At 48.2% G+C, this 16,848-nt stretch overlaps 1 protein-coding gene across 1 annotated transcript in view; it reads right to left on the bottom strand.

The window, feature by feature from the left end:
• Positions 1-329: 329 nt before the first annotated feature.
• The window catches only part of SYN2 (synapsin II), a 188,165-nt gene continuing 171,646 nt past the window's right edge, over positions 330-16,848 (bottom strand). The window contains exons 11-13 of the mRNA XM_011952319.1: positions 8,971-9,031; positions 4,735-4,978; positions 330-1,865 (exon numbers count right to left, since the gene is read on the bottom strand). Coding sequence (XP_011807709.1) covers positions 1,730-1,865; positions 4,735-4,978; positions 8,971-9,031 — 441 coding nt within the window. The 3' untranslated portion in view covers positions 330-1,729. The remainder of the gene's footprint in view (positions 1,866-4,734; positions 4,979-8,970; positions 9,032-16,848) is intronic.

The raw sequence follows: 16,848 nt of genomic DNA, 5'->3' as shown, positions 1-16,848 counted from the left end.
CCATGCTTGTTTGGTTTGTTCTTTAGTTGTGTGTTGTGGGAGGAGGGCTGTCACCTCCCAGGTGTCACTCAATGGGAAGTTCTACTTTGTTTTCTAAGTGTAAGAAGAGGGTACGGTTCTCAATCCTCAAACTGTGAAAACAGAGAATGAGTAAGAAAGGAGACCCTGGTATCGGAGAAATTCATTCTCTGACCTTGCAGCATCTACTGTCCATGAGGAGAAGTTAACAAGACAGTGGCATTTGGAGGAGTGTTATCTTGTTGAGTTAGTAGGATGGGTGTCACGTGTAGGAAATTATCTAGATACTCATTAACATTCAGATATTAACATTTTAACATATGGTTTTTTTTTTTTATCAGTGCAGATGTAGTGTTTATCTTCACAGCATCCGTGGTCTTTGGGAAAATATACTTGAATATCGGGGAGTCATGAAGCAGCCAGAGTGAAATCCCTCAGAGCCCACCCTCAATTGCAGGCCTCTTTAGGATGGCTTCGTTGGGATCCGTGGGAGCCTGGTTATCAGAGCAGGTTGGTCCGGCCTCATTGGGACCACCATGTGGGCCTCAGCTGAGGAGCTTGATGACAGACCAGGCAAGTGAGTCTAAATTGACTCCTCCGAGAGCAAGGGTTCTGTGCTTATTTGAAAGGTTACAAAGTCCATAATGTAGGTAGAAATGCTGAGTTGCTGAAGGAAGGCTAGGTGTCTTGGAGGAGACAGATTCACTGGGGAGGTGTCAGGAGGCCCAGAAGTGGCATGTAAAGGACAGACACATTCTCAAACACTTACAAACACATGTACACCTGCAGTCACACACACAAACTGACACAAACAGCTTCACACACCTAGATTTTTCACTCCCTACACTCAAGCACACACACACCTCATGGACGCTCTCTCAGCCTAAAGGGTGGCCAACGGGTCAAGACCTCATGGCTGAATCAAATGTTGGTGAATGCTGCCGCTTTTATTACACCAAAGGTCTTAACATTTATTAGGAGATGAACACAAAGCTTGGCATACTGCTGTCATAGTGGCATGCATTCTCCTCTATAGTGCAGCTCTGGAGTTCAAGGTTACTGCAGATTGCACATAAGAACCACTCTTCAGAGGGAAGAAAAGGGGAAACTGCAGATCCTTGTTCTCCCGAATATCAGCAGACTCAAGGTGCTTTACCACCACAGCAGCCTAAGATCTTGTAAGTTGGGTGGGTGTGCTTTAAACAGTAACACAGGTATGACAAGGGATCCAGGATGGGGAAAGTTCCCAAAACTTAGGGCCAAGAGTACTTTTGGGGAAGTATACACTTCCCAAACAAGTATCACTGAATGGGGGCAGGGCATGCTTAGCACTGCAACTGAGCTACGTTAAGCTGTCAGGAGTTCACGATTGATCCTGGTTTCACGGGGAAGAATAAGACATGATGGCGCTGTCACAATAAGGCCACTAAACTTATAGCAAACGATGACTTCAGAAGGAAGCTCTCGTGACTACAGGGAAGCAGCTCTTTCCTCTCTGATGCCAGGTACCCCTTACTGGGTAGGCACCTGCCCTGAGACTGTCACATGGTCCTTTCTGGGCTGCACAACATCACTTAGCACACCAGAGCAGAGGAAGGGACCACACACATCAAGGTCATGGGACATCACCACCAAGCTGGCTGACTGTTGTTGGTGAATGTCTTAGATGCCTTTCCCGGTTGGGCCAGGGGTGCCCCGTGTGTCTGAAGAGCTAATCTGAAAAGAGGCTGGCAAAGGACTTCCTCAAGCTCCGGATGGTCTCCGCTTTGGCTTCATCCTCATTGGCTGAAGACCGGAAGAAGGAGGACTCAGAGAAGCTGAAGGCATTTGTCAGGGACTGCGACTTGCTTGAAGATAAAAACCAGAGAGAATGTGAGAGGGTGGTGTTCCCAGCAAGGCAGGGAAGGACGATGACGTGAGGATACACAACTAGAACCCCCACTCCCTCCCCGGGAAGACCAGGGTGATGGAGGATAAAGCCAGAAGTGGCCATGCTACCAAGACCCTGGGAGATCCCTAGGCTACTTCCTCATCTTCAGTGCTACTAGAATAGAAAGGGTGGGGACAGTATGGGAACAAGGGAGAAGGGAAAAAAAGAAATAAGGGAAAGAGGAGGAAGAGGTGACTCAAAGACTGCTTCTTTAATTTAATCCAAAATGCCCGAGGGCTAAATTTCAGAGATCCCAACTTGGTAAAAACTAACCTAGGAATCTCACATTACTTCTCTGATGAAAAAAAGTCACAATGGGCCTGTGACTCTGGCACTCTCTTCTCTATCAGCTGTCAACTGGTAGAGCCAGATCAGAAGACCTGGGCCAAAGTCTCATTCTGCCACTCAATCCCTCCTAACTGGAGGCAAGCCATGTGCCTCTCTGTGTCTTGGGTTCTCATCTGTGAAGTTTGGTAAAATGAAGATCTCTACGCACTTTTGGCTCTTTCTATTCTGATCTCTTCTCTGATTCCAAAAGAATATACTGGCTTGGCCCAAAACTCCAATGCTTCAATTTCCCTGTTCTTTGTTTGTTTGTTTGTTTTGAGACAGAATCTCTCTCTGTTGCAAAGGCTGGAGTGCAGTAGTGCGATCTTGGCTCACTGCAACCTCCGCCTCCTGAGTTCAAGCAATTCTACTGCCTCAGCCTCCTGAGTAGCTGGGATTACAGACGCTCGCCACCATGCCCAGCTAAATTTTGTATTTTTAGTAAAGATGGGGTTTCACTTGGCCAGGCTGGTCTTGAACTCCTGACCTCATGATCCACCAGCCTCTGCCTCCCAAAGTGCTAGGATTACAGGTGTAAGCCACCACACCCAGCAATTTCCCTATTCTTAAAATGGATGTAGTAACCACCCTTGCAACCCTCCTCAGAGGAGCGCTAATATGAGGTCTGTGGGGTTCAGGGTGTCCAGTGGCAAAAGAGATATATATCAGGCCTTTACAAGTTTCTTAGGGAGATTTCTAATGAGAAAATCCAAACTACACACTTTTTAGGGGCCTGTTTTCCCCTTGAGAGACTAGAGGTTCACAGAGAAAAACCATGAAGCACAAGGCCATGGGGAGGCCCAGCCTGCACTCCAGGAGAGGACATGAGGTCTGGCTTCTCCACCGGCCCAGCTTTTCTCCTTCTTGACTCCCACTGGCTCTCAATTCAGCTGCTTTCTGACTCTAGAACTCTTCTCCTGGTGTCTTGGGACTCTCTGCCCTCCCTTAAATGCTGGGTGCAGCTCAGGAGAAACTCCCTTCCACAGAACTGTGAGCAGTCTCTCTCCGCCTGCAGTGATGGTGAACAGACACCCTGCCTTTCATTAGGGCTGGGAACGAGACCCAACACGCTGGCCTCTGGGAGTAGGGGCACTCCTCAGCCCACACAGGCAGAGAGTACAGGGGAAGAGCCTCCAGCTTGTCATCAGAGGCTGGCTCTATTCAACAGCTTCAGCCCAGAGGCAGTGACAATCCAAGGATCTGCCCTCACGCGGAGGCTAGAGTTGGCTAGCGAGAAGGCAGGAGGGATTAAAAAAAAGTCAGCAGGCAGTAAATAGCTGGGCTGAAGGGACATTACGCGGCAGGCAAGAGGTGCCACTGGCCAGAGCTGGGGAGGAAGAGTGGGTGATGCCCCTTCCATCACGCCAGACTGAAGACCCAGAGAAAGTGACCATCTGGACACCCGAGCCCCGCAACCTTGGCTCTGCCACTAATTAGAGGAGTAGCTTGCCTTCGAGAAAAAAAAAAAAAAAATCAAATTTCTTTGAGCAAAGTTTTCTCATCTGCAATGACTACATGATCTCCTAGTGGCTCATTTCAACTCCAGAATTCTCCAGCCTCCTTTTCTCCCTCCCTGAACAGTCATTTGTTGCCCATCACCTCACTCTGAGAAGCAGGGGTGTGTCACTACCATCCCCTTACCAAACCCTTAAGGCTACAGCTGTCTGTGCTGAAGGTGGTGACAGAAGTCTGCTGGGGACACTGCAAGCAATCAGAGACCTCTGTGGGAGACAGGGCAGAACTGACCATCGTCCACATCCAGGTGCTGTCCCTTCCAAGGACAGCTCTGCTGCTTCCAGGGGTCCTGTGCAGCAGGGCAGTGTGGAGGGGCTTCTAGGGAGACTGCTGGGTGTGAGGGAACCCAAGAGGATGGAGGTCCTCAGCGTCTCTGCCTGGGAACTCCTCTGCTGCTCACACCAGAAACTGACTTCCTTTGGACAGAGCTGAAGGTAAAATGTTGAAATGGATTTAACTAATTCCCTCTTTTCATTCTGGGCAGGCTTACTGATTGCATACTCTGAACTGTGAGTCAGAGGCAGAAAGATTAAAAAAATTTTTTTTACAAGGAAAGAAACACACAAAGAAAAGGACTGGAAAAAAAGAGTGGGAGACAGGGTTTAAAATAAACCAAAACCTTAAGCTAGTACAAGACTAGAGAAGGGACGATGACTCTGCCATATTGCCACTTCCCAGGAAGAAAGGGAAGGGGGTTGAATTTCTAACTAAACTTTAGACTTTCACTTCCCTCTTTCCTCCCTTCTCCAGTGAACGCTAACCATTCCTCTAACCAAACACACACACACACAAACCAAAAAAAAAAAAAAAAAGCCAAAAAAATCCCACCACAAAATATCTGTAGGAGGAGACCTCGTTGAAGGTGATTTCTAGCAGCTCTGAGGCCCAAGGCCCACAAGGAGGGCGGGAGGGGGGAAGGGAGGAGCTGCTGAGTTGTCTCTTACTTGAGCTGTGGGTGAGGCTGGGGCTTCTGTGGTGGAGCAGCCAGGGGTGGCTGGGCCTCTGCCAGGGAGCTGCTGCTGGAGGGTGCATCTCCGTGGGTGGTGGGGCCGCCCGGCCGCTGAGGAGCCGAGGAGAAGGAAGAGGAGGAGGAAGAGGAGGAAGGTGGCAGTGATGGTCCAGGGGGGAGCCGGCGTGGAGGCAGCACCTTGCCTGGGGGCTGCATTCCTTGGGGTTGCCCAGGGCCCCCTAGGTTCAGTACAAGAAAAACTTCATAATTTAACCATATAAAAATGTTTCCTTATTAGAATCTACATCTCAAAGGGTGTGGTTAGTTAATTACCAAAAGGATAAGCTCTATGCCAAGAAGCCAGAGTCTCTGAAGGGCCCCAAAGGGGGTCCTTGGTTAGCTATCCTTGTACATAGCTACTAAGTGCTCCTCCTCAGAAACGCAGCGACTCAGCCACAGCAGAAGTCAGCAGGACAAGGAGGAACCAGGGGCGAGTGACCCTGTCAGAGGTACACGCTCTCACAGAGGGCCCTAGAATGCAGGGTCCTCACTCTTCCTCCCTAGAGATGCCTCAGGCACACACCACCCTGCTCCAGGGTTTACTGGGAAGTCTCAAGTTCCACATGGCAGATACAGGAGAGGGCGGTGGAGAGAGCACTGGATCTCAGAAATAGTCTACCAGTGACTCCCTGAGCAAGTTACCAAACTTCCCTGGGCCTTGGTTTTCCCAACAATAAAACTTTAAAAAGTGTAAACCCCGGTCTTAGTTGTCTTTTGAGGGGTAGTGGTTCAAAGATAACAGGGTCGAGCAAGTTCTTCAAAAAGCATTTCATACCTTAAGATCACCCTGATGGTCACTGACTTATGTTGTTTTATGGAGCTGCCCTTGGTCCTGCTCCAAGCCTGCATGGGTCTGATTACCAGGCCCACCATGCCCCACCAGGGCTTAATTTTAGCATTAACTCATGCCCACAACCAGGAGAAATCCATTCTTCCAGGCACTGTTTTGCCTCTCAGTACTATCCTCAGGGGCTCTAGCAGGATGAACCTCTCAGGCATGTGTGGTAGAATTCTCTAGACATCCAAACCCCACTCTCCCCTGGGGATGTTGTGGGTGCCATTTGGCAAATAAAAGCCCCTCTAAAAAGGAACAGCACACCCTCCTCCCAGCATGAAACACAAAACCATCTGGTGGTCTGGAGAGGAAAAAGGTCCTCCTTCCTCTGGGAGCTGATAGGCATTAAGGTGGTACCAGACTGCCTAGAGTTTGCTGAGGAGGGTCCCAACACTTAGAAATCAAAAGCCATCCCCATTAGCACCTACTGACTAGTGGAAATGATGCCCAACTGCCCTGGGAGGTCCAGTCTCTCAGCCTCAATCCCACAGTTCACATCCAGGGGCCTGCTGGAGGGAGTGGACTTACAGAAACTCAGCACCAGCTAGTTGTATTATCACTTAGTTTTTAAGAAATACCAGAATATCCGTGCCCTCTGGAGAGGCAGAACTGTATGTCTATGCCACTGTGCACCCATGCCTATCCGCTCAGTTCCCCACTACAGGGCACAGAATACCCTTTATCATCTAACCAAATAATACCAGAGTTAGTTACAGATAAATAAACACATACATAAGTAAATGGAGTTCTGCAGGTTTAAGAAGCTCCAAATTCAAATCAAATAACTAGTGAAGACGATAGACTAGCAGATATTTCACATTAACCAGCTTTTGCCATTTCCAAAGTTTGGCATCACTTGTATTAGCATTTTCCTGTAAAGTAATACAGGTTAATAGCTCAGTCTCTTCCACCAGAAACCTGAGTGCTTTCCCATTTGTGCAGATACTTGGATAGCCAGAAACTTTACAACTTAACACTGAAGACAGATATAACTTTTCCTTTATTGCACTTTAAGCTGTACAAGAGTCACAAAAGAGAGGTACTTCAATCACACGTCCAGCATTGGCTGAGGTTCTCCCAGTTGGATCAGTACAAAAAAAGGGGACAACGTCAGGAAAGAAATAGGTACAAAACACCTGAACGACAATCCTATACTGTGACACAGATGTCCCCCAGGCCACAGAGTTGTCCCTAAGCATGCTGCCTGAGGGCACATAACAGTCAGGTTATGCTATCTGCTTGCATTTGGCAGTGGGAGCCCTAACCAATTTCTCCCCCACCTGAAAGACCTTGGCTGACACCATCCTGTAGCCTGACTGAATTCATATGGTAACTTTGCATTTGTGGCTCACAATGACACATGAAAAGCACCGGATGTACACACTGATAACATGCAGAGAAGCAATACCACCATCAGCTCATTACTTGGACAAAAATATAAGATAAAATAAAATAATGTATTCCTCCATTCTGGGAAATGTTACTTTATTCTTTTCTATCATTTCATCAGATTGGGAGGTATTTAAGGACTTGATTCTTATGCAACCCATCTGGAAGTGCAAATATGCATATATGTGTATATTTACAACAGATGAACTACCATCATCAGCTGAGGGAGGGATTACAGATGACAACATTCACACTCAATGCATTTCTCTGTGGCCTCAATTTACCAGCAATCAAAGGAAAACCAAGGCACAAGCCCCTAGACATGTAACTCTTGTTACAAACCACCAACACTAGTTCCTTCTCAGATCTGGGAGTACAGAACGGTGACATGTCAATATAGAGGTGGAAGGGAATGTAAAAGTAGGGCCAGTAGCATTTCTTCTCAAAGGCAAGCTGCTGGCATGAATTCCCATGGACCATGGTGTTAGAGGCGGCTGCTTGGTGCCCGTTCCCAGCCTGGCCAGGAGATGGCAAGATGAGGCACTGAAGCTGAGACTTGGTTTAATGAACTGTCTCAGCATCTGCTCAGGTGCTGCTTGTCAGAGGGAAAAGAACAAACTGGTGAGGGTTCCTCAAGAGGCACCACTATGAAGCCTCTGTCCAAAACACACACAAGCTAAATCTGAGACAGTTCCTCCCAGGAAAGAGAAAGCTCCTCAATCTCTGAACCCTGGAGGGCTCTGGTAAACAGCTGAGAACTGAAGCAGGAGTCAACCTCAGGGTTCTGGAGGCAGTGTACCCACTGAAGTAACATGGGACGTTTTTGATTTGGTCTCCCATTACGATGCCTCAGGAGAGGCCAAGAGCAGAATGGACAAATCCTTGACAGACCTTAAGCAGCTCCCTGCATTCTATGTCCAGCATTGCCAAGGAATTATCTCTGTACACAGGTCAAGCTTTGGGAACACAAAGCAGCCTCAGGTCCACACAAGCGCACACATGGCTGATCCAGAAACAGCAACAATGAAGAAACAACTGAGATCAACACACACAAAATACTCACAGGTTCACTTTGATATTGCACATCAGCGGCCCCATTTTATAAAAATCTCATAGCTAATTACTTAATAATAAAATGAAGGGTACACTGGGATGTAAAATACAGAACACATTCCTGGAAATTTCTTTGTATTTCATGTCATCACTAAAAACACAAGAGCTCTACAGGCACAGCCAGCCTATTCACATAAACTCAAACTGCACCAAATTTTAGCAAATGGAGAAAAAGGTGGATGCCTTAAATTCAGTGGATGAAGCTATGGCAGTTTGATCTTGAAAATCTCTTAATGTTCTATCTAAGTTACAATAGTCATGCAGAAAGAAAGAGAAAAGCACAGTTCATTGAAGATCCCAAGCACACTGGTGGAGGTAAAGTTGGGGGTGGGGGATTTTATCTGAGCTTGGGGGGAGAAGGAGAGGAGTTAGGTTTTCTTTTTGTGGTTTCCATTTCTCCCCTGTCCACCCCCCTACTCCCATTTCAACCCACATTATATATTACTTTTAAAAACACTATTAAACCACCCAGAAGATAGAGTCACACTGGACTTGGGAGAGGGACAATTCTTTTGTACACTGTTGACAAACAGCCCTGGAATCACAAGTTATACAGAGAAAACATAAGTGAGCATTACAAGCACGAACAGGAACAGGTAAACAACCAGACAGAGGAGCTGACACTGCATAGGAAAAACACAGTCCAGTCAGCATTGAAAGAACGCAGCAACGGCACCAGTGGGAGGGTCTGTTTTCCCCGCCCCGCTTTCCTTTCTTTTGTTTTTGGCTTAAAATTTCTGCTTTGAAAAATTAACTACCAATCATTTTAAGAAGCTTGGACTTGTTTTGGCCCTACTGCAATGCCATTACAGTCGAGAATATACTGTAAACAACCTTGAGGGGGTGGCCGCTGAGGTGGGGTCTTGCTTGAGTCCGCATCCTTAAGTGTTCCGCTCTGGAAGACAAAAATGCAAGAGATAAAAACAAAACTCCAAGCCACTGAATTCCAAAGAGAAACCACGTGGCTCCATGGCAAGGCCAGAGTGGAATCCAGTGGGACCTGGTGGGATCCAGTGGGATCTGGCCATAGGCTTCTGCTGCTCCAGAAACACCTTAAAGGGGACCCTCGGCCTCAGGTATTGCTGGGACAGTGTGGGGAGTCTGGGGCTTGGAGCCATTCTGGTAACAATGCTTGAGACCTCTTCAACCCCTTTTTCATTTTCCTCCATTTAGACTCATTCTTTCTAGAAGCTTTGCGTCCTCTAGCACCACCTGGTTTCTTTTCTGGTTTTCTGGTGCCTGCCCATGTCCAGCTACCACTCCTACGTACAGGCCTGGCTTTCTAAAGGAAAGGGAGGGCCAATGCCAAACCCCAGAGACAGGGTTGGACTACAGGTGGCTCTAGGGGCAGGTGAGCAGGAAGGCAGGGGGAGGAGTGTATGTGTGCACATGCCCACGCCCAGCTGGACCTAGTGACTAGCCTAGGCTTGGCTCACTTCTCATCTGGAGTTAACTCCGGAGTGGGATCAGTTCTGGGGCTGACTCAGGGAATCAGATCCACTCTTTGGACTCGGCTGAGAACTCCCGAAGGGAGGAACCTGAAGAAAGGGGTTGTCATTTGTTTCCCAGGCCCCTCCTTACCTTAGAGGGAAGGAATAAGACATTAATGTTTGTAACAGCGCTCAAGGCCAGGCTGTTTTTCCTCCCAAACAGCATGATTACACTTTACCCAACAGCATGGCTCCGATCCCATGCTCCCTCTCCCAGCCGTGATTCTGATTATGCCCTGACGGGATCAAAGACCTGTGCGACTTAGTTTGTCTAACGTTTGTATTAGAGGCAGTGAACGTTTGGAGTCTGAGTTCAGCACAAGGGAAATGCTCTGTGAACCCTAAAGCCTGCCAAGTGTGCTGATGGTGATGTCAATGAGGGGCTTCCAAGGCAAGGCGGTGGCTGAACACAAGCATGTCCTCAGTGAGCACCCACTTCCCCTTTAGTGCTCCTCTCCCCTTTTGACGTGCCCCTCAGCCCTACTCCCACATTAAAGCTGCTCCTCCTCCTGTTCCCCATTTCCCTTGGGCATCCCATTCTGGCTATTTATCTCCCTGCCTATTACAGCCTGTTTTCAGCTCCACTGCCAGGGAAGTGTTACCTTCTCAGTATCACAGTCTTTTAACCGCATTACTTGGAACTGTTCTACTGAGAGGATTTGGGATCGTAACCAGGAGGGGGCCTTTGAAATGTCCTCAGTGCCACCACATCAGAGAGTGCCCCATTCTATCATAACCCCCAATCCCCCACAAGTCACAGTGAGAACACTACTTCCTTTCTCCTCTTCTGGGGACCTTCTTGGGATCCATAAGGCACAGTCTGAGCCTGACACTGCAATACCCACACCTGGGAACCCAGCTGGAAACCACTCCCCATCAGCCTTCAGGACTCCTCCACTTTTCCCTCCTGGTGTCTGAGTCACCATCTTCCCTTGACTAACTTTAGTCAGGCCTTTATCATTTCTTGCTAGATGAGTCTCCTAATTCTTTCATCTCTTTCTTTCCAATCTGTCTTCTCTGGGGTTACCTATTATCCTCCTAAACCTTTTTTCTAGTTGTGTCTCTTAACTTCTCTAAATCATCTAGAGCTGACATTTATGGAGTGCTTACTGTGTTCCAAGTAACATGGGTGCACTATTGTGCACTCTCTCTCTGTACCTCACTGTATGAGGTAGACACTATTTCATCAGCACTCCTGATTGCTTCAGCATGGCTGGGCTCACCCTTTCTAGCCTTCTCCCTCCTTTATGTCATAAACAGCTGCTCAGTCCAGGCCTGATTCTCTACTGTTCATTCGCTAGTCTGGCCCATGCCTTCAACATCACAGCCTCTCATGGTCAGAGACAGATACTTAGGTGAAGGACAGAAAAAGTCACAGTTTGTGAAGCTGCTGGACTGGCTATCGCTGGTCCCTCCCCTCGGGCCTCACATCCGGTGCCACTGAAGGGTCCCAGTGCATCATCTCAAATGCTGGCCAAGAGCAGCTGACGATGTTCTCCTCCCAGAGAGGGTTACAGAAAACTATGTGGCATGAGAGCAGAACCAGGGCCAGTGGGCAAAAAAGGTCTAGGCAGACTTTCACTTACAAGAAGAACTTTCTTTTGCAAAGACAGTGAGATAGGCTGTTTTGGGAGGTAGATGTATGTGTTCACATAGTGGGTAGTGAATGACCTGACAAAGACATCATAGATAATATTCCTTCTTTAAATATGAGATTGACTGGATGAATGCTAAGGTTCCTTCCAATCCTGTGAAACTGTGATTCCAAGAAAACATTTTAAATCCCATAGATTAAGCTTTAATGGCAGAACTCCAGACACAGGATGAGCTCACAGGGGTGATCATACCATGCGGGCTAGCCTTGTCTTTCCTCAGCCATGGAAATATATATGTAAGACACCCACGAATGAACTAAGCCCAGAAGTGCCCTTCTCCAGGCTTCAGAGGAAGAGCTCCCGGAGGCAGTCCTTTGGGCTGGAGCCTGGGAATATGCTTTGGCCACCCTTGGTGGCGCCTAGGAAGCTTCTCTTGGCCCCGGCTCCACTGAGTTTGTGTATGGAAGACTTCTCAGGGGCTACAGGAGGTGGGGAGGAGAGTTCCCAAGGACTGTCCCTTGCCAGGCTGAGACTCCCTGGCTCCACCCACAAGCCTGCTGTCAGCTAGGGTCTCCGGGCCTATTCCCTGTGGGGCTTGGCTACCATGGGATCTGTTTCCAGTCACCCAGAGCATCTTGGGATGCCGAATTCCACAGAAGTCTGGCCACTCTGGCGTCACTGCCAAAGTCTGGCATGGAGCCAGCCCACAGCAGCAGGAACTCATGGCCAGACTGAGAGGCAGAGTTTTGCTCAGGAAGTTGGATTGATTCAAACAGGTAAGAATGTGAAGTTCAGTGCTTGTGCCTAGCTGTACACAAAATGGAAGGGGAATAAATGACCTTATAGTAGCATAAGAAAAAACCCAGCTGGGCGCAGCTCACGCCTGTAATCCCAACACTGTGGGAGGCTGAGATGCGCGGATCACTGAGCCCAGGAGTTCGAGACCAGCCTGGATAACATGATGAAACACTGTCTCTGCAAAAAATACAAAAATTAGGTGGGTATGGTGGCATGTGCTTATAGTCCCAGCTACCCAGAAGGCTGAGGCAAGAGGATAGCTTGAGCCTGGGAGGTGGATGCTGCAGTGAGCCAGGATCACGCCACCGCATTCCAGCCTAGGCAACAGAGTGAGACCCCGTCTCAAAAAAATATATAAATAAATAAACTGCAGACAACCTTGGGTTTACAGAGTGACAACAGGCTCAGAGGGTGTCAGACTGTAATGATGCTGCCAAAAATCGGATACAGCTGGAGGTATGTCTGTGTCTTGACAAGGGGAAGTGATAGGACCACTGTTCTTTTGGCTGATCAAGCCTCATGAGAGCGCACTGCAACCAGTTCTGGTCACCTCTTAAGGGGGATGCTAGCAGAAAAACATGGGTACATGGAGCAGATAGGATGGTGAGCAGTCTCAAAATGACATCTTTATGCATGTGACTTTGGGCAAGTTACCCTGAGTCACAGTTTCCCAAATGGTATAAATGAGGTAACCATGGAAGCACCTAGGGCTTAGTAGAAGACTGAAATTAGTCAAATGTATATCTGAATAGTGTCAAGGGCTGGCTTGGGTAGTAGTGAGATTCCTGGCATGAGAGGTATTTCAGCAGTGCTTGGACAAACTCTGGTCAGAGGGGCTCACGTAGCTGCAAGCACATGACTTCTACAGGCCCTTCTGGCTCTGGGCTTCCATGAATTCGTTTATGCATTTTTTTTCCCAGTTCTTCAGGTGTGTGAGAACTGAGACAAGCCTTTCTTAGCTACAGAGTTCAAGACCAGCCTGGACCAGCTACAGAGTCTTGAACTCAGCAAGACCTAGGGTTATTGGGCCTGTGCAGAGATGTCTTGCAGGTATAGGCTTTCAGGGGCTTGGCAAGGAGAGTGTGCTGCTTCTATCAAAGCTAATTGGGCTGGTATCCTGCTATGCTGAATCCACTGAGCTTAGTGATCAGAGAAGCCAGGGAGGAAGGAGAGAGCTGGCGAAGCTCAGAGACTTCTCCAGGTTGGTAGGTCCACCACTTGTTAAGGGAGGAATGCAAGGGTTTTCCTTACATAGAGATATAGAGTCACAAATGCCCAGCTCACTCCATTCTTACCTTCCCCTCTGTTGATGTCGGAGCACCAGAAGGGCAGGGTGCACGGTATTGTGGAGAACTGCCTGAACTGGCGCCCAGAAGATCCAGCTCTCCTGCTTAGCAGCTGTGTGACCTTGGGCAAGTCAGTTGCCTTCTCTTTGCTGATATGTGAAACAAAGATACACTTGCCAGCCCAAGACATCTTAAATAAGCATTGTTAGGCTTAAACTAAAGAGTGTGCTTTGTAAACTGTAAAATGTTAGACAATGTAACTGAGCATCCTACTATTATTAAATAATAAATATAAATCCAAAGGAAGGGAGGTCTAATGTTAGAATCAGTGAAGAAGATATTGTTGTGTGGTTTCCTGTCACCTGATGCATAGTTTCATGAATAGGGAATTCTGGTCTGGGTTATACCATGCCTTCTGTATACTGCTTAGTTCCTGCAAGGTCCCTGCAAAAATGGTAAATATTAGCTCTTGAGATGATTGGAAAGGAAATCACTGGCCTGCGACAGAAACCAAGCCCATGGATGAGGGTTTGTAGGTTTTTGTCAAAGGCAACTTTAAAATGCCATCCCGTGGCTTTCGGCAGACAAGCTGGAGAAAGGAGCTCCTGAAGTCCCAGCAGGATGGAGAGCTGAGGAAGGAAAGACATTGAGTGACTCAACACTTGTGAACTGTTGGCCTGAGACCAGCTGCTCCAACCAAGGAGGAAGGCCTGTGCTTGCTCAGCATATCTGAGACAGGAAATTGGGAAAGGGTCCCAGGGTCTGGCCCCAGGAAAGAGGCCAGGCCAAGCTCCTTGCCGGACACGCCACAGAACTATTCTGATCAGCTCCCCAGGCCCCGCTCCCCCGGTCTAGGACCCCAGGGAGAATGAGGCAGCAGGAAAGAATGTGGTCGGGAGGTTGTAGGTTTAGTCGGTGCAAAGGGGACCGCATGTTTTGAGGCACCTTGGGATCTTTCTGGGCTTGCCCCTGTAGTCACCAGTGCCCACCTTCCTTCCTCCTTCTAAAAGATGCCCAGGGATGAGCCGCTTCCCTTTCCCTCCTGGGGGTAGTTGCTTCTCTGTGTGCAAAGCTCATCTCCGGGAGGGGGGCCCTCTCATAACCTAGGACCCAAGAAATATCCCATGGGGGCAGTCCCTGAGTCTTCTGGGGGCACTGAGGGGCAGGTCACTCAAAGTCAGAATGTCAGCTTCAAATGATTAAACATGTCCCTGAAAAGTTAAGACAGTCCCAGAATAGTTAGCTTCTCTTAATAGTCTGTTAAGGGATCTAGTCACTAGTGGTTTTATCTGAACCTGCCCCAAATCTCCTCACGTTCTCAGCTTATACTCACTGGGGAAGAAATTCACTAAAGCCATTCCTGCTGTGGGAAGCAGGAAGGCCTTTCATTTGTCCTAAATTTACCTCTTCTAAGCTGAAGTGAAGCCCTGTTAGTCCCACGCTGGGGATCGGAGAGACCTTTGGACCCCTCCCTAACTGGAGAGCCCTTTAGATTCCACTTCTCAGAGTGAAGAAATCCCTTCTTAGGCTTGGTCTTCTTGCACTTAGGAGACCTCATATTTTTTAGAACGGGGCGGCTAATCTTTTGGCTTTCATGGGCCACATACACTAACACTAACGATGGCTGATGAGCTAAAAAAAAAAAAACTGCAAAATATCTCATAATGTTTTAAGGAAGTTTATGATTTGTGTTGGGCCACATTCAAAGCCATCCTGGGCTGCAGGTTAGACAAGCTTGTTTCAGGGCCTTTGTGGCTGGAAAAACCTCGCTGAAAATGTTTTGTTTCTTTTTATACCAGAGAACCCATATAAAAAAGGCCTGGTAGAATGTCCCACCAGAGACCAGAGGTTATTCAGCCTCAGTCCTTCAATTCTGAATTCTCATCACAGCCTTTCCCAGGTCCCGTGGCTGTACACAGTCTGGATCCCAGCATGTTAGGCTTGGAAGGAGATTGTATAAGTTACCTGTTCCAACAGCCCCAGTCCCCAGCCCTTGCCTTTCACCATGTGCCTTACAAGCTGCTCATCCTGCTCAACGTCAGCAACAATGTGGCAGCCGCATACCATTTCTGAGTGTTAGAGAGTTTACTCCCTACACTGGTTCAAAACCAAGCAGATTTGCCTGTTGGAATCAATTCTACCCCATGACAGCATCAGAGAGCTAAAAATATTAATTAATGCACTCCTGGAGATGTCTGCTATTCAACTGCAATTCCTTTAACTTTTACTCATAGCACAGATTTGCCAATGCCTCAATCTCCTGGTTTCTCTCCTCTGAGCACATTCTGATTGGAGTTAGAGTTTGTCCTTGTTATACTGCAACCCTCAGACTAGAAACATTTCGGATGTGCTCTGATCAGCTCAGGGTAGAAGAGGCTCATCTTCATTCTGGACACCAAATGTATATGAATGCTTCCAAAGGCTGAGTCTTAGAATCATTCCCCATGGGTCTAATCCACCAGTCAAATGGGAAGCCAGCTCTGTGGCATAACTGAGGGACACTGAAGAGAGAACAGTTCCCATCTCAGTCGGTCAGTGTCTGAAATTCCTGCATGAGCAATTCAGCCTTCTGGCTCTGGAGAACTTTACAGGAAAATAAAAAAAGTGGAACCAGTATAATGAGAAATGAAAAAAACATTAGCCACATGAAGGAGAAGACCAGATGCCATCTCTACTGGCATGGCCTGAAAGCTCTGTCCCCCTGAAGTTCTCTCCCTGGTTCCTGGGAGTCTGAAGAGCAGCCCACACCTCACCAGAGCCCTAGGATGCAAGGCCCAGCTAAGATCCTAGACAAGAGACCCCAAAAGTCAGTGAATGTGTAGGAGGGGTGGTGGGAAGGCAGTGGTACAGGGAAGAGACTCTGTAGGTAGAGAGCCTAGAGGCTTTGGCCATCAATGGCCACCAGGTGTCACTGCCACCTCGAGAACAGTCTCTCAAGCATTTCAGAGTCCATGTACAGAGACAGAGGGTCAGTAGCTGCCGCTGACCGTCACAGCAGCCCACAAGCTGGCAGTCCGGCCAGGCTGAGGCCAAGCTGTCATCAACCAGATCAGGCTTTGCCACTCACCTCCCTGCTCTTGGTGACATGGCCAGTGCTTCTTATGCCCCTTCCCCTATTCCTTTGAAATGTGTGCAGCAGCTGGTTCAGGCCCACCCCCACGTCTTTGCTCTTTGTTTTCTATAATTAATCCGTCCCAGGCTAGGGAGCTGGCTGGTAACAAGGTAAGGTGTGCCCTCTAATCACCATCCTCACCCCTAAGTCCCAGCTCCCTGTCCCCACTTTAGGTGTTCCTCTGGAATCAAATAAATGAAAGCACTAATGGTAGAGCTAAGGGCAAGGATAGAGAAGGAGAAAGAGAGAAGGGTAGACAAGCAGCTAGCCACAAGTCTGTCCTGGTCTTGGTCTAGAATTCTGGGCAGGAGCAGCTCCTAGGGCTTATGACTCAGACCAGAGGCTCTTTCAGCCTGAGCTTCCACAGCCACAGAAGAAAGAGGCCAGCAAGAGGCGCCTATGAGGAATGGTGACAATGCCTGTGAGCAAGT

Source organism: Colobus angolensis, unplaced genomic scaffold (genome assembly GCF_000951035.1).
Source record: "Colobus angolensis palliatus isolate OR3802 unplaced genomic scaffold, Cang.pa_1.0 Scaffold34, whole genome shotgun sequence".
Classification (NCBI taxonomy): domain Eukaryota; kingdom Metazoa; phylum Chordata; class Mammalia; order Primates; family Cercopithecidae; genus Colobus; species Colobus angolensis.
This window is presented reverse-complemented; position numbering and strand designations above follow the sequence as displayed.